Genomic DNA, 18,187 nt, shown 5'->3' on the forward strand with positions numbered 1-18,187 from the left:
CTTTCCGACCTCATGTCAGTGTTAGTAACACTGAGTATACCTGTACCCCATATTACAATATCAAGTAAAATGTCTGAATAAAAGTGTAAAGTTATACGGATAAGGAAAGATAACAATTTGGCGTTGTAATGACATCCTTTGCAAAAAGATCATTAAAGTTTATCAATTTAAAATTACGAATATAATTGGAACTTGTATTACAGATATAACTTTGCATCTAATTTTAATCGATGTAGCTGACAGACTGTCATGTTTCTACTTAGGTCCTTAGGAATACAAGCAAGCTTTATGAAGCTTCAGGAACTTCAACTGTGGGGTTTAATAGCACAGCAATTCTGAGAAGAAAAGAAAGCCTGAACTTTCTGCCCCAAGGAAACTGACTTGGTCTGGGAAGGCAGTTAGGGAAGGAGGGCCTGGACGTACAAGGGTGTCCAGATAAAAGAGCAGAGGGCTCTGTGATTCAACATAATGTTTTCTAGGTTCATCCGTGTTGTATCTTGTATGAGTATTTTGTTCCTTTGATGCCTGAGTAATACTCTATTGGATGGGTTTTTCACATTTTGTTCGTCAGTTTTTAGACATTTGGATTGTTTTTACTTTTTGTCTGTTGTGAATAATGTGTCTATGAATTTTCTTATACGATTTTTTTTTTAAATATAAAGGTAGGCTTTTTATTTCTCTTGGGTATATACCTAAGAATAGAATTGTTGGATCCTGTATTTACTTTTGTGAAGAAATTCCAGGCTGTTTCCCAAAGTGATTGCAATATTTTGCATTCCCACCAGCTTGTAAGAAGGGTTCCAGTTTCTCCACATCTTTACCTGTACTTGTTATTATGTGTTTTGTTTTCTATTATAATAACTTTGTGTGAAGTGCTATCTCAGCATTATTTTAATTTGCATTTCCCTAAGTCAGAACTGTACATGGAACAACAGACTGGTTCCAAATAGGAAAAGGAGTACGTCAAGGCTGTATATTGTCACCTTGCTTATTTAACTTATATGCAGAGTACATCATGAGGAACACTGGACTGGAAGAAGCACAAGCTGGAATCAAGATTGTCGGGAGAAATATCAATAACCTCAGATATGCAGATGACACCACCCTTATGGCAGAAGGTGAAGAGGAACTCTAGAGCCTCTTGATGAAAGAGGAGAGTGAAAAGGTTGGCTTGAAGCTCAACATTCAGAAAACAAAGATCATGGCATCTGGTCCCATCACTTCATGGGAAATAGACCATCTACTGTGGAAACAGTGTCAGACTTTGTTTTTTTGGGCTCCAAAATCACTGCAGATGATGATTGCAGCCATGAAATTAAAAGACGCTTACTCCTTGGAAGGAAAGTTATGACCAACCTAGATAGTATATTAAAAAGAAGAGACATTACTTTGCCAACCAAGGCCCGTCTAGTCAAGGCTATGGTTTTTCCCGTGGTCATGTATGGATGTGAGAGTTGGACTGTGAAGAAAGCTGATCGCCGAAGAATTGATGCTTTTGAACTGTGGTGGAGAAGACTCTTGAGAGTCCCTTGGACTGCAAGGAGATCCAACCAGTCCATTCTAAAGGAGATCAATCCTGGGTGTTCATTGGAAGGACTGATGCTAAAGCTCAAACTGCAATACTCTGGCCACCTCATGCGACGAGTTGACTCACTGGAAAAGACTCTGATGCTAGGAAAGGTTGGGGGCGGGAGGAGACGGGGACGACAGAGAATGAGATGGCTGGATGGCATCACCGACTCTGTGGACATGAGTTTGAGTGTACTCCGGGAGTTGGTGATGGACAGGGAGGCGTGGCGTGCTGTGATTCATGGGGTCGCAGAGAGTCGGACACGACTGAGCAACTGAACTGAACTGAACTGAAGGACTAATAGTATTTATCATCGTTTCATACACTTTACTATCTGTGTACGTTTTTTTAGAAATGTCTGTTCATGTCCTTTATCCTTTTTTTATTTGGGTTATTTGTCTTTTTCTGAGATTTCATATATTCTAAATATAAGTCCTTTATGAGTTCTGAGATTTGCAAATATCTTCTACCATTCTAAGGGTAGTCTTTTCATTTTCTTGATTGCATCCTTTGAAGATTAGATTTTTAATTTTGATGAAATCCATTTTTTTTGTCACTTCTATTTTTGATGTCATGTCTATGAAGCTTTTGCCTAACCCAAAGTTGTGAAGACTTTCTCCTATATTTTTTTTATAATTTAATTCTCACACTTAGAGCTGTGATCTATTTTAAGTTCATTTTTACTGTGTGAGATAGAGGTTCTGTTTTATTCGTTTGAATGTGGATAGCCTGTTGTCTCAGGAACACATTCTTTCCACACTGAATTGTCTTGACATTGTTGGGAAGTCATTAAGGAGTTTTGTGTGTGTGTGAAAGAGAGAGAGATGGTAGGGTGTAGTTGGGAATGAAATATTCTGAATGTCTAAATGTTATGTAAGAAAAGATCACCTGGCAGCACTGATCAGGTTGAAGAGGTCTGGAGGTGACAGACAATGCCTAAATCCAGGGAAAATAAATGTCTAATTATTGCTTTAATTTGGAGGAAAATTGCTTAACTAGCTTCTATTGAGTATAGATAGAAGACAATTAATTTGTTAATAATTGATTTTCTCTTCCTGAAATTGATGACAAAGTGTAGGTGGAAATTAAGGATATGTAAATCACGATGTATAGCCAGATCTTTTACTCTCACATCTTAATGAAGTCTATTAGGAAGAAAAGGTAAAATTAAGAGATGAAAAATACAAGTAAGAAGAGAAATGTGAGCTGATATTCAAAGGAGCCCACTGAAGAAACCTATTTTCTGGGAACTACCTTGAAGGAACAGAGCAAAAAGCCAAAAAGATAGTTCAAGAGAGCCTTGATATTAAAGAAGACCAGTATCTAGCAAGGAATAGATTCAAAGATGATATCTAGCTCAGGAATTAGCTCAAAATTCATTTCATCAAAAGCTCTTTTTAAAAGTAAGGATTAATAAACCAAAGAGTTTATAACATTCCATTCAATACAACTTGCGTTTTCTTTTTCTGAATTTTTTTCCTTTTGAGAATGGCTACCCAGATTTTCAAGGTGGAAGTTAGACACTGCTGCTTTTAGAATGTCTTATCTTTCAAGTTCTCCTAACAAGTTTTCCTTGATCTTTCTTATTTCCTTCACCCTATTCCACATTTTTGAACCCCTACTTTATTCAAGCCCAATCCACTCACCCCTACCCCTTAAAAAGATATCTTCATGTGACTTTATAGATTTGATTTTTGCACTGAAACTCAATTTATCACGGAGAAGTTAGTGAAAGCTGAAATATCTGCTTTACAAAGAAACTCTGAGACCCTCAATTTACATTTGTTTGCCTAAAATCAACTGGCAGATCAGGTAATGAATAGCTGTTTCCTGTAATGTGTCTGCTCATATATTTCCGTCTGTGTGTGTGTGTGTGTGTGTGTGTGCCCGCGCGCTAAGTCCCTTCAGTTGTGTCCGACATTTTGCAACCCTATGTAGGGACTGTAGCCTATGAGGCTCCTCTGTCCATGGGATTCTCCAGGCAAGAATACTGGAGTGGGTTGCCATGCTCTCCTCCAGGGGATCTTCCCAACCCAGGGATCAAACCCTCCTCTCTTATGTCTCCTGAATTGGCAGGCAGATTCTTTACCACTAGCGCCACCTGGGAAGCCCAATTAATCTGTTCCATGGGGTTTGATTTTATTCTCTCAAAGGCAATGGAAAATGCAGTTATTTGTATTTTGGATAGGTCCGAGGGTGGCTGGATAGCTGGGGACTTGGAAATGCCCAATGCTGAAATCAAGGGGATCAATGACTATTGAAACAGTCCAGATGAAACTAAACTAAAGCAGTAGAGTGAAAAAATGAAGGAACTGATGAAACAAGTTGCTAAGATGGAATGATTAGGCCCAGTGACAGCTGCAGCATATTGGAAAAAGGAGGAATATGAAATTGATTTTTTCTATTTAAAATTTTTGTTGAAATATAGTTGATTTCCAATGTTGTGTTTCAGATGTACAGCAAAGTGTTTCAGCCATATATATATATTATATATAATATATATATGCTGTGCTTAGTTTTCGATCATGTCCAACTCTTTGCAACCCCATAGACTGTAGCCCACTAGGCTCCTATGTCCATGAGGATTCTCCAGGAAAGAATACTGGAGAGGGTTGCCATGCCCTTCTCCAGGGGATCTTCCCAACCCAGGGATCGAACCCAGCTCTCCTGCATTGAAGGCGGATTCTTTACCGTCTGAGCCACCAGGGAAGCCCATATATATAAATACACACACACACACACACATATATATGTTTTATATAAATATTCTTTTTTTACATGCCCTTCCATTATAGGTTATTACAAGATATTTAATGTGGTTCCCTGTCGGTCCTTGTTGGTTACCTATTCTATATAGAGTAGTGTGTATATTTTAATCCCAAATTTCTAAGATTGATTTTTGTATTAAGCTATTGGATAGACAGTGAAGCTGTTCACAAAGTGAGGAATTACAAAGATGAAGCAATTTTCTGGGGAAAAAGTGCACATTTCTTGTTGCTGTTTTTAAACCAAACTAGCATATCTTGAATATCATTCAGATCATATTAAAAAACTGAGTTCCAAGTAAAGTGTAGCCACTAGATTTTACTATAGATTTGTGAGTCAACACACTGTACAAGTGTTCAAGCCACAGACTGCAATTATGTCCCTAAACAGTTATGTATGGAATGATAGGAAAAAAGAGGCTGAAGAATAACATACTGAACTCTGCAAGGCCAGGGATCATTTCTGTATTCATATGTGTATATCTACAGTGTGGAATAATGTACTAATTATTCAGAATTAGCTTGTGGAAGGAAGTACATGACTTCCTTTTCAAGGATCAGATCACGGAAAGAAAATAATATAGACTCCTCTTTGTCTCCTACAAGTCTGTCAGGCTCTGCAACCTGGAGTTATTATTTTTTTATCTTCTCATGACCCCTGTTGGTTCACTAGAATAATCTGCCTGGAGCCTGATCTTGCTTTTATGACTGCAATACTAAACCTATCTGAAAGGGGGCAATGTTCTGTGATTTCTGGATTGAACCTGTTTTTCTTTTCACCCACAGGACGGAAAAGTGTCCCAGAAAGGAATATATGGATAGGGTTGGGGGGAAATAGTCAGCCACTTTCAGTTCAGTTCAATTGAGTTCAGTCGCTCAGTCGTGTCCAACTCAGTTTGGCATGTTCTCAAAGCAGTGGGGAAGGTGGAGTAAAAAAAGTCTTAGGATTGGTGATTCTTTTTCTGTGTCCTCATGTTTTATTACTGAAAACTTGGTTATTGGGCTACAGAAATTGCAGTCTGAGCCGTTAAATTCTGCCTGTTGATTTCATCGTTGGGACGCTTTGACTCACATGCCTTTTCAAATTCTGAACCAGTCTGTGGTGGTGGTTTAGTAGCTAAGTTATGTCAGACTCTTGTGATCCCATGGCCTGTAGCCTGCTAGGCTCCTCTGTCCATGTGATTCTCCAGGCAACAATACTGAAATGAGTTGCCATTTCCTTCTCCAGGGGATCTTCACGAGCCAGGAATCAAACCCAGGTGCCCTGCATTGCAGGCAGATTCTTTACCGACTGAGCTATGAGGGAAGCCCTATTCTGAGGGAAACATTCTGGGAGTTGTAGTATTATATTATGACCCAAGCTTTCCATCAACTGTCGAAAGAAGTCAAGTCTTGCCCTCAGGCCATATGAGATCCATACCCTAGATCATGGAATTTCTAGAGTTTTTCCATACTTAGTCAATCCAGAGACTTCAAGAAGTTAAACCAGGACAGATTGATATCTGAGACAATGGTGTGGTATATCAGTTATCTCCTGAGTCAGACCTAGGAGACAGTAGGAAAAAAGGTATCTCTTTTTAGGTAGTGTATGGTATATAAATTATATTTCAATAAAGTGCTAATTTAAATTTTAAAAAAAGAAAAGAAACTGGACTCGTGCAGTAGAAAGAGAAAGAAATGTGAGCTGCTGGCCTCTCAGTCTCCTCTTATCTCATGACTAAATTCCTTTATTCAAGGAATTAATGCCTTAATCCAGGAAGCTGCCTCTCCCATCCCATTTAGCTTCCTGGGCCAGGGTCTGGTGGACAATGGCCTTTACACAACCACTTCAAGGCCAGAGATCAGCTTTTCTATGCTTTCTCTGAAAACCTGGGTTACATTTTAAACCTGCAAAATTCTCTGCACAGCTCTGTCCAACTACTGAAGTCTGGTGGAGGCGGCAAAACCCTTTGAAGGGAGGATGAAGGCCTCCTGGCTTCACTCGCTTATACCTGCATGTGCAGAAGAGAACAGAAAGGAAGAAAAGCTTCTGGGGCTGGGGAAGTGGCTGGAGAAGCCAGAAAAACCTCCTATAACATCAATTCAAATACATTCAGTCATTCCAAGTCTAGAATGCTGCTCCACGAATCAGAAAGTGGGAAGCAAGAAAGAACTGTATCAGGATTTTAAAGAACAGTGCATGCATGCGTGCTAAGTTGCTTCAGTCATGTCTGACTCTTTGCCATCCTGTGGACTGTAGCCTGCCAGGCTCCTCTGTCCATGGGATTCTCTAGGAAAGAATACTGGAGTGGGTTGCCATGCCATCCTCCAGGGGATCTTCCCCACCCAGGGATCAAACCCACATTTCTTATGTCTCCTGTACAGACAGGCAAGTTCTTTACCACTAGCACTACCTGGTAAGCCCCATTAAGCTATACATTCATCGTTTATTATTTGTATGATATTGATCATGTTATTTAACTTTGTTATTAAGTTGAGATTCACAAAATATAAGATTCACCACTTTACAGTGGGCAATTTAGTGGGTTTTAGTATACGTGGGAAGCCCTTAAAGATTAGTAAGTTTCAATAATTCAAAAGGGGTATTTTATTATATAAAATATATTAATAAAGTAAAAAAAAAACAGGCCAATAGATAGTGATATTGAGGTCTCAGCCTCAGTGATCTTTACTTTTCCATCACAATTTAAAGCAAAAACATGCTTACTCACCAATTAAAAATAATTAGTACAATTGAACTGAAACATAACTGAGGTGTATTTAATAATAAGTTGAGCTTCCCTGTTGGTTCAGTGGTAAAGAATCCACCTGCCAGTGCAGGAGCCACAGAAGACATGGGTTCAGTCCCTGAAGCAGGAAATAGCAACCCACTTAAGTATTCTTGCTGCGATAATCCCATGGACAGAGGAGTCTTACAGTTCATGGAGTCACAAAGAGTCAGACACAACTGAACACTCATGCTTTTGCTGTGGAGCATGGCCTCTAGAGCAGGTGGGCTTCAGTAATTGTGGCACATGGGCTTAGTTGCCTACAGCATGTCCCGATCTTCCCAGACTAGGGATTGAACCAGAGCCTGAAGCATTGCAAAGCAGATTGTTAACCACTGAAGCACCAGGAAAGCCCTCAGAGATATTTTAATGTGTTTAATTTTGATATTTCAAAATTATATTTGTTTGAAATAAACTATTATAAACATTAGGTTAAAACATTAAACTAAAATTTTTTGCTTCTTGTTTTCTTCTTTTTTCTCATTAGAAAAATGAAATTGGAGTTTATTGCATAAAATATATATATATAATCAGTTCAGTTCAGTCGCTCAGTCCTGTCTGACTCTTTGTAACCCCATGGACTGCAGCACCACAGGCTTCCCTGTCCATCAACCAGTTCCCAGAGCTTACTCAAACTCGTGTCTAATAACTCGGTGATGACATCCAACCATCTCATCCTCTGTCGTCCCCTTCTCCTCCTGCCTTCAATCTTTCCCAGCATCAGGATCTTTTCAAATGAGTCAGTTCTTCACGTCAGGTGGCCAAAGTATTGGAGTTTCAGCTTCAGCATCAGTCTTACCAGTCAGGACTGGTTTCCTTTAGGATGGACTGGTTGGATCTCCTTGCAGTCCAAGGGACTCTCAAGAGTCTTCTCCAACACCACAGTTCAAAAGCATCAATTCTAATCAATACAACCTTATATTAATTATGAGATGATGAGCTATTGAATTGGATGAATTATTAAAGCAACAATACAAGTAAAGCTATTTTGTAAAACATTTATTATATGCCAAGTACTATTAAATGATATATATGTGAATATATACATATATGTATATCTCATATACATACTATATAATATATATTTCTAATCAAATAATTAGGAGAAAAGTACTATTAGTATTTTCTTTTAAATATGAGAAAGTTGAGATATAGAGAGGTGAAGTAACTTGCCCAAAGTCAAAAAAATAATATACAGAAGATTCAGAATTCTAACGAAGATCCAGAACCCAAAACTACTCCTGTTTTCTTCTCCACATGATAAATGCTAATAATTTCTTTCTATAACTCTCATCATATTGTCTTCAGGATACAGGAAGCATTGTGGAAAGAATGAACTGAACATTCATTGAATGCTTACTATAATATATTTTCTAGTAGTCATGTATGGTTGTGAGAGTTGGACTGTGAAGAAAGCTGAGTGCCAAAGAATTGATGCTTTTGGACTGTGGTGCTGGAGAAGACTCTTGAGAATCCCTTGGACTGCACAGAGATCAAACCAGTCAATTCTAAAGGAAATCAGTCCTGAACATTCATTGGAAGGACTGATGCAGAAGCTGAAACTTCAATACTTTGGCCACCTGATGCAAAGAACTGACCCCTTAGAAAAGACCCTGATGCTGGGAAAGATTGAAGGAAGGAGGAAAAGGGGATGACAGGATGAAATGGTTGAATGGCATCACCAGCTCGATGGCCATGAGTTTGAGCTAGCTCTGGGATTTGGTGATGGACAGGGAAGCCTGGCATGCTGCAGTCCATGGGGTCACAAAGTCAGACATGACTGAGCAATTGAACTGAACTGTTTATGTCATCTTCATCTTCTTTACAGATGAATAGAAAATGAAGTTCACTGGGACTATGCAACATCTAGAATTCATTGAATAAGTAGTAGATCCTGGCTTTAACTCACTTTCCTGGCACCTAGCACAGTTCTTTCTTCTACTTGACACTGAATCCCAGAGCTGAGAAGAGCTCACTCAAAGAAGAATAAATGTTGAGCATAAATGTGATGTTAAAAAGTCTTTAAAATACAAATTTTATGCACATACATACATAATACATAATTGCTATGTATAGGTGCTTATGTTTGGATCACTAGTGATAGAACCCTTCAAAATAACCTCTTTACTCAAGGAATGCATTCTAGGCAGGGTATAAAGTCACCAACATTAAAAAGAAAAACTCTAATAAACAAGAAATATTCTCAGGACCCAACAAAATAGATGAAGAATAAAGAGTCGGCCTGCCAAAACAGGAGACGCAAAAAATCCAAGTTTGATGCTTGGGTCGGGAAGATCCCCTGGAGGAGGAAATGGCAACCCACTCCAGTGTTCTGGCCGGGAAAATCCCATGGACAGAGGAGCCTGGTGGGCTACAGTACATGGGGTTGCAAAGAGTAGGATACCGCTGAGCACAAGACATATAACGAGTTATTAAAGAATATGTAAGTGCCTGTCTATTATATGAGTAGGTATTTGACTTATTTTTAATTGTGAGTTTAATTTTCAAATATAAAACATATTCAGATGGAAAAGTCTACTCTGTTCCTATACAATTATCTACATTTTGAGGAAGGCTTTGTCTGGAACAGGTAAAAGTGGCCCAGGCTTATTTGATAAAAGTTTTTGAAATGGTATTTTTGTATTTGAAGTGAAGTGAAGTGAAAGTCACTCAGTCATGTCCAACCCTTTGCGACCCCATGGACTATACAGTCCATGGAATTCTCTAGGCCAGAATACTGGTGTGGGAACCTTTCCCTTCTCCAGGGCATCTTTCCAACCCAGAAATCGAAGCCAGGTCTCCTGCATTGCAGGCGGATTCTTTACCAGCTGAGCCACACTTAGTTGGTGGTAAATGGATGTGTTTACTTCACCTACTGTGATGCTGTGTTAACATCTCTGAACTTGGATATTTAAACATGTGTAATTATGAACATGTATAGCTGATAATAAAAATAAATATCTGAAGGGACTGTGAATTTATAAGCATGACAGTTCTCAGGGGTTCCCGTTGTGAGAAAGATGTTGAACTGGAAAATCTAAATGAAAAAATTATGTGTGTAATTAATTATCACATCAAGGAGAAAATGAAAGTAGATACAAAGAAAAGTCCTATTTATGTGGTAGATTTCAGGTAAGTTAGAGCATTTCCCCTAATTAGATTTTCCTTGAGTTAGAGGGCAATCAGGAGGTATTTGAATAATAGATGGAAGAAAGGGGGTTGGGTATTACTATAGATTTCCAAGTCAAATGTGGATTTGAGTAGAACACGTATTTACATTATTGGAATATGGATGATAATAACACAGGGATAAATGGAAGATGTAGAGATGAGGAGACGGTGAATATAGAATAATTAATATGTATAGAAAGGAATTAAGTTGAGGTCAAGTCAGGAGCATTTATTTAGATTCTTTGACAAGATTTGAAAACATCTGTTTAGCTCCTTCCAAAATCTGCTTGGTCCTCACTCCATAAATAATGGGGTTGAGCATAGGTGGGATGACCACATAGAGGTTGGCCAGGAGGATATGGACATAGCGTGGGATGTGTCTCCCACCAAACCTATAGGCAAAGACAGAAAAGAGGGCAGGGATGTAGAAGAGTAGGATGACACAGATGTGGGAGCCACAAGTGCTCAGGGCTTTGGACCGGGCATCTTGAGAAGAGAGGTGGAAGACAGCTCGGAGGATGTGACTGTAGGAAACAGAAATAAGGATGATGCCCAGGCCAGTGGAGAGTAGAGCAGCTGCCAACCCATACCAGACGTTGATGGAGATATCAGAACAGGACAGACGGGCAATGCCCATGTGCTCACAAAATGTGTGCGCAATGATATTGACCCGGCAGTAGTGCAGGCGCTTGAGGAGAAAGATAGATGGAAACATGATGATGAAGCTGCGGGCCAGTGTGGCAGCCACGATCTTCCCAATGGCTGTGCTGGTGAGGATTGTAGCATATCTCAAAGGGGAGCAGATGGCCACATAGCGGTCAAAGGCCATGGCCAGGAGGACTGCAGACTCAGCCACAAAAAGGAAGTGGATGAAGAACATCTGGGTTAGGCAGCCATCAAAGGAAATGTGTGTAGAACTTAGCCAGAAGTTGGCCAGGGCTTTGGGCATGGTGGATGTGGAGAGTAAGACATCAGTACTCGCCAACATGGACAGGAATATGTACATGGGCTCATGCAGGCTTCGCTGGGAGAGGATGACACAAATTAAAATGCCATTGCCTGCCAGGGCAGCTACATACATGGTGCAGAAGGGGATGGAGAGCCAGATGTGTAGATGCTCCAGCCCAGGGATGCCAAGAAGGAAGCAGCCTGCCAGGCGAGTATCAGAGTTGTTCACAGCAGCTGTGTTGTTAGCAGACAAAAAGACCATAATTTTCTGCAGAGATCTCACCTGTGCCATAGGGGAAAAATAGCTTCAGACTTTGTATTTATTAGCAGAGTGCACATAAAGGTTTGCAATCAGCCACAAGGTCTGCAAACACTCACAGATCCTACAACCATGATGGCTTCTGCACACATGTATATTCTCTATAGAAAATCACACCCAATGTCTGTGAAAAGCACATAGTTCTAGACCCTGTCCACAGACAGTCTCAGTATCATCTAGGTGCCATCTATCATCATCTAGGTGCCAGACCCTCTACCCCATTTGGCTGTAAGACTTTCAGGCATCTTCAGAGTCTGAAAACATTGTGGCTCTGAAGTGTGGTGCTATCATCTAGAATATGAAGGAAGGTATGGAGCTGTGGAGCAATGCTTCTCAAAGTGCCATTCCCAGGCCAGCATCGTCAGCATCACCAGGGAACTTGCAGGTTCTTGGACCCTACCACACACCTAATGAATCAGAAACTGGAGCAGCAGTCTCTATTTTAGCAAGATCACAAGCTAACGTTTATGAACCAATGTTATAAGAATGTCTTTACTTTCTTCCCTCTCTAGTCTAGATGTCTATCTCACAGGACTGATAACTTCTCAATCCCAATTAGTTTCTGCTGCATTCTCTGCGAAAATACTCAAACTTCAACTAAATCTAACTGGTGCTTCCCTCAACTCACATAGTCAGTTCAGTTGTTTAGGCGTGTCTGACTCTTTGCAACATCATAGACTGCACTACACCAGGCCTCCCTGTCCAACATCAGCTCCCGGAGCTTACTCAAACTCATGTCCATTGAGTCGGTGATACCATCCAACCATCTTATCCTGTCATCCCCTTCTCCTCCCACCTTCAATTATTCCCAGCATCAGAGTCTTTCCAAATGAGTCAGTTCTTCATATCAGATGGCCAAAGTATTGGAGTTTCAGCTTCAGCATCAGTCCTTCAAATGAACATTCAGGACTGATCTCCTTTAGGATGGACTGGTTGGATCTCCTTGCTGTCCAAGGGTCTCTCAAGAGTCTTCTCCAGCAACACAGTTCAAAAGCATCAGCTCTTTGGTGCTCAGCTTTCTTTATAGTCTAACTCTCACATCCATACATGACTACTGGAAAAACCAAAGCTTTAACTAGTCAGGATGTGAAGAAAATGACACAATCATATCAGTGGTCTTTAACATATTAGATCATTTGCCCCCCTCAGTCCTATTAAATTATTCTCATGACTATAAAGCTTTTAACTGCTGCCCAAATTCCTCCCTCTCAGCTGAATGTCCTTCCTACCTAACTGAAACTGAAAGACTGTCAGGAGCCAACTCCTCATCTTATTATTCCACTCCTGTAAATTTGTCTTATTTCTGTAAGCGTCCATGTCTCCTTTCCTCCACTCTCAGAGGAAGCAGTGATGATGTCTCTTTTGCATTTCAATGTCTCCTCTCTTAGTGCTATATTTTACTTTACCTAGGCATGAGAAAGTTCCCTTATCTATATATTTATTTATTTAGAGAGTACAAAGACAATATAAATCTATTATATTGTTATACTAGCAGCAAACAACTATAAGACTCAATTGAAAATTTCCTTTTTATATTTGACTCAAATTTTCAAAGCCTCTGCACTAAGAATTGCAAAATATTACTAGAAGAATTTTGTTTTTTTAATGTAAATAAACGGAGAAGTATAGGGTTGCCCTGGTTGCTCAGCTGGTAAAGAATCTGCCTGTAACGCAGGAGACCCTGGTTTGATTCCTGGGTCAGAAAGATCCCCTGGCAGAGGAATAGGCTATCCACTCCAATATTCTTGGGCTTTCCTGGTGGCTCAGACAGTAAAGAATCTGCCGAAATGCGTGAGACCTGCGTTCAATCCCCGGGTTGGGAAGATCTCCTGGAGGAGGGTATGGAAACCCACTCCAGTATTCTTGCCTGGAGAATCCCCGTGGATAGAGGAGCCTGGCAGGCTGCAGCTCATGAGATCACAAAGAGTCAGACATGACTGAGAAGTGTACCATGTAAACAGAATGGAAAATCCAATTGATTGTTAAAACATCAATTTTCTCAAAATAAATATATAGCTTTAAAATGTAATTTTCCAGTTTTATTGAGGTATAATCAACAAATAAAAATGGTGTATGTTTAAAGTACACGACATGATAACATACGTATACAATATGAAATGATTGCTACAACCAAGTCAGTTAACATACCCATTACCTCACACAGTTGCCATTTTAATTTTGTGCCTTATCTCAAGTGATTTTTGAAACAAGCTGGATACACATACATACCAAAAAACCCACAAAACCCCCATAAATATATGCATATGTGGGGCCTCCCTGGTGGCTCAGATGGTAAAGAACCTGCCTTCAAGGCAAGAAACACATGTTTGATTCCTGGGTAGGGAAAATCCCCTGGAGGAGGAAATGACTGCCCAGTCCAGCATTCTTGCTTGGAGAATTCTATGGACAGAGGAACCTGGCGGGTTGCAGTCCAATCGGTCACAAAGAGTCAGACATGACTGAAGTGACTTAGTGTGTGGATATGCATATGCACACTTGCATGCATGCTAAGTCACTTCAATCATGTCTGACTCTTTGTGACTCTATGGACTGTAACCCGCGAGGCTCCTCTGTTCATGGGATTCTCCAGGCAAGAATACTGGAGTGGGTTGCCATGCTCTCTTCCAGGGGATCTTACTGACCCAGGGATCGAACCTGAGTCTCTTATATTTCCAGCATTGGCAGGCAAGCAGGCAGGTTCTTTACCACTAGTGCCACCTGGGAGGCCCATATAAATATGTGTGTGTATGTATGTATATATATAAATATATATATATATGTAAAGTATGTATGAGTATTTTCAAGAATAATTTCCCTACCTAATCTCTGAATCAACCTTCTTTCCTACCTTCTGAGGGATTTTGTTCCATCAGTTATCCCTTCTCTTATTTATCAGTTCAGTTCAGTTCAGTCGCTCAGTCGTGTCCGACTCTCCGCGACCCCATGAATCACAGCACGCCAGGCCTCCCTGTCCATCACCAACTCCTGGAGTACACTCAAACTCATGTCCAAAGAGTCGGTGATGCCATCCAACCATCTCATTCTCTGTTGTCCCCTTCTCCTCCCACCCCCAACCTTTCCCAGCATCAGAGTCTTTTCCAGTGAGTCAACTCATCGCACAAGGTGGCCAAAGTATTGCAGTTTCAGCTTTAGCTTCAGTCCTTCCAGTGAACACCCAGGATTGATCTCCCTTAGAATGGACTGGTTGGATCTCCTTGCAGTCCAAGGGACTCTCAAGAGTCTTCTCCAACACCACAGTTCAAAAGCATCAATTCTTCGGCGATCAGCTTTCTTCACAGTCCAACTCTCACATCCATACATGACCACGGGAAAAACCATAGCCTTGACTAGACGGACCTTTGTTGGCAAAGTAATGTCTCTGCTTTTTAATATACTATCAAGGTTGGTCATAACTTTCCTTCCAAGGAGTAAACGTCTTTTAATTTCATGGCTGCAATCAGCATCCACAGTGATTTTGGGGCCCAAAAATATAAAGTCAGTAGTTACTCCTAATTTCCTGAATCAGTATTATTTATGAACATTCATATATTTTTAGTCTTAAAATCAAACAAGAAACAACAGCTACAGTAAAATTTCTATTCACCTAGCCTGTCTCACTACTTTCTGTTCTGTCTCTCTTCTTTTCTTCAAAATCACGCTTTTCATTAGATGCTTCTTTTGGCTTTGATGTCTTTACCCTCCACCAGTTCTTCTCTTGCCCTTGACCTTTCTTTCTAGTCCTTATGAAGGGCTCCTCTGTCCCTGAAGGAGGGTTTGGTGTTGGTACTTTCTATGGTTGTCTCTATGTTCCCCTTACTCTTCAATCTACCTGGCCAATTTTGTCACCTGCCTTAGGTTCATTTTCTCTGCTTGTGATAAGACATCCCAAATCTATAGCTGCCATTTATATTGCTTTCCAAGCTCCAGATCTAATTATTCGAAGACCTCCCAACTGGTATCCTAGCCTTTAGTCCTTCTAGTCGCTAAACCAGTCTCCATAAATAAATTATATTTCCTAAAGATAATTTTGAGTACTCTGCTTACTTGATCACTGATAATAATTTCCCATTGCCTAACAGAATCATGGTCTATGCTTTCCCCACTGATACTGGTCAAGATGCATGTCTCCGGAGTGCCTCTTCTTTCTTGGTGATCTTTTATACATTCCACTCCCTCTATCTCCATCCTCCCCTTTAATCTATCCAGTTTAAATATCTCATTCAAGAAGACTTTTCTCATTTCCCAAGACTGTGTTATGTACTTCCTCTGTACTCCTGTATTCCCCGGTAGTTATGTATTTCATTCTCTAGGATTTATCACACTGAAACATTTTCAGCCTCAATATATTATCAGGTCCCTAACGGTCAGGGCTGTATCTTATTCACTGATGTCTGGGACAGACTTGACATGTAGCGAATGTTAAAGGAAAACAAGAGAATATGTGAGTTTCCACCCACTCAGCCATGGAAATTCACACTGTGAAGGACACACGCAAATATTGTAAACATCACGGATTTATAATCATAGATCTTGTGTGCTCATGTCCTGTCCTTGCCTATAGTGTGCATTACTCATTGTGCTCGTTGTTTCTGCAGCATCATTCCACATGCTCACCCTCCAATACATGTACCCACCTTTGTCAGTCACATCAGCGCCTGCACAACATTTTCTTCTCTCATTTCAGTTCCCCTTCTAACAGGCAGACTCTGTTCACATTATCTCTCTATCACTCATTTATGTGATTTCTGTTTCCTTCCAATTCAGGTACCTATTGCTGTTGCCACATCCACAAACCGAGCAACCAAGCAAACCAGAGCAACTCCAAGCATTCTGCTTGAAGTTGTCTCTCTCGCAACCTCCGTTTTCAGAACTTTCACTTTTAAAACAGCTGATTTCCATTTCCTTGCCCACTGATTCCTGCTTCTGTCATCTTTGTCAAAATTACAAGAAAAAGTATCCCTTATATATCAATGAATTTTTCCCCACCTGTTTTTGAATCCTTTATCTGACTGCTCTGTCCAGGAAATTTGTCCTTTTTAGGTGATCCCCCAAATGCAGCAAAATAAATTTTTGTTTTTCCTTAATGTCTGAGGATAGAACCTCTATATCATTTATGATTCTTACATCATCCTCAGGAACCAAGGATCACGTAGTCATCTACCTCTCTATCCTTACCTAGAAAGTGACCTTCCAAACTGCCCTTCTCTCTTCTGTCTTCCCAGGAAAACACAATTCACTCCCGCTACTCTAGACATCTTTTTCCCATCAGCCCTCTACTCCTCCTTGAACACTGCCACAGAACTTTCCACTTACCTGGTTCCTATTGTGCATCCATTCCTTCATATTAATAGCCTTCTCTCCATCCTGAAATATCTAATCCAAACTTACCTTCCCAATGCCACCTTCTCAGACTCACAGTTGCTTCAATATTTCATATACAAGTTGGGCTTCTTTAATACATAGAATTGAAGCTCACACTTTATTCCCTCGTCTCCTTTGGGAGCACAGATTCTCCTCCCTCTGTGTCATTCCTTTCCCCAGCTCCAATTTCCTCCTGTAAACCATTTGGGCCAATATGCCTCTGTTCAACGTGAGGATATGAGGCATATAGGAATATGGTATAGAGCCAGATGGAAGAGAGCCGTTGACAGATAATCTGGGCATCTAAGAGGAGGTGGTCAGCACCAGCTCTGAGGCTCTTAGCCTGAATGTTTCATTGAACTTGTTTTTGTATTACCCATTCCAATACTAGATCTCTTTCACACTTTTAATCCTACCCCTCCTCTCTCTCTTTCCATTGTGCTTCCTAAAGCATTTTCTCTTAGGCTTCTTTTATTCATCACCTTTTTGTTTTCAAATCCATGTTTGTACTTCACCTTAGTGCTTTCTCATCACTCCTTCACTGTCTCTAAAAATCTGGTATATTCATATGTCGTCCTAAATGAAAGGGTATGTAGTGATTGCTCGCTCAAAAATCTGACAAAGGGGAATTACCTGGCAATCCAGTGGTTGAGACGCTGTGCTTCCACTTCAGGGGACCTGGTGTGTTTGCTCCCTGGTCAGGGAACTAGAATGTGGCCAAAGTTAAAATTTTTTTTAGATGTATATTGTGCGATTTTTAAAAAAAAATCTGACAAGGCTTGACCCTTTCTTTGAGTTAGCATTTTAAGTCAAGAGAGGAAGGAATCGTGCCCTCTTACCATGAGAAGCTATCAGTAATTACAATAAAACAGTGGGTACACCATGCTGTGGGAGTCAGAGGCTAAAAGAATAATCCTGCCTGGTATTTCTAAGAGAGGCTTCACAGAGTGTCAGATTGCAGTTTGAACTGTAAAGGATGAGTATGTGTATACACTTGTGTGTGGGGGGCATGTGTATGAGGTTATTGTGGGTGCTGCTTGAGACAATGAAGGTGAAAAGACTTTCCAAATGAAATAGTGACTGGTGAATTCGGACAGAATGGTAAGAGTGGAATTAGAATACTAGAAATAAAACAGAGATAGCAGAGACTATCATTCAGGAGATAGGAAACAGTATTAATCTGTGTTAGGATCTTCCAAATTTACAATGACTCCTCTTTTGGAGCCAAGATTTACTTAATTTTATTTGTCAATTGAGATAAAATTCACCTTTTTAAAATATACAA

At 40.2% G+C, this 18,187-nt stretch overlaps 1 protein-coding gene across 2 annotated transcripts; it reads right to left on the reverse strand.

The window, feature by feature from the left end:
* Positions 1–10,503: 10,503 nt before the first annotated feature.
* Positions 10,504–14,904, reverse strand: OR52B6 (olfactory receptor family 52 subfamily B member 6). Of its 2 annotated transcripts, XM_088843466.1 has the most exons (2): positions 14,895–14,904; positions 10,504–11,456 (listed from the first exon to the last, which is right to left on the reverse strand). In XM_088843466.1, exon 2 carries the CDS (start codon positions 11,353–11,355, stop codon positions 10,504–10,506), a length of 852 nt encoding a protein of 283 aa, XP_088699592.1. In that variant the 5' UTR covers positions 11,356–11,456; positions 14,895–14,904. The 2 variants fall into 2 exon arrangements, with proteins under 2 accessions (XP_088699592.1, XP_055278549.2); XM_055422574.2 differs by lacking the exon at positions 14,895–14,904 and having other exon boundaries at positions 10,504–11,514.
* Positions 14,905–18,187: the final 3,283 nt, after the last annotated feature.

This window comes from Moschus berezovskii, chromosome 14 (genome assembly GCF_049115385.1).
Source record: "Moschus berezovskii isolate FMDL1 chromosome 14, NW_MosBer_1.0, whole genome shotgun sequence".
Lineage (NCBI taxonomy): Eukaryota > Metazoa > Chordata > Mammalia > Artiodactyla > Moschidae > Moschus > Moschus berezovskii.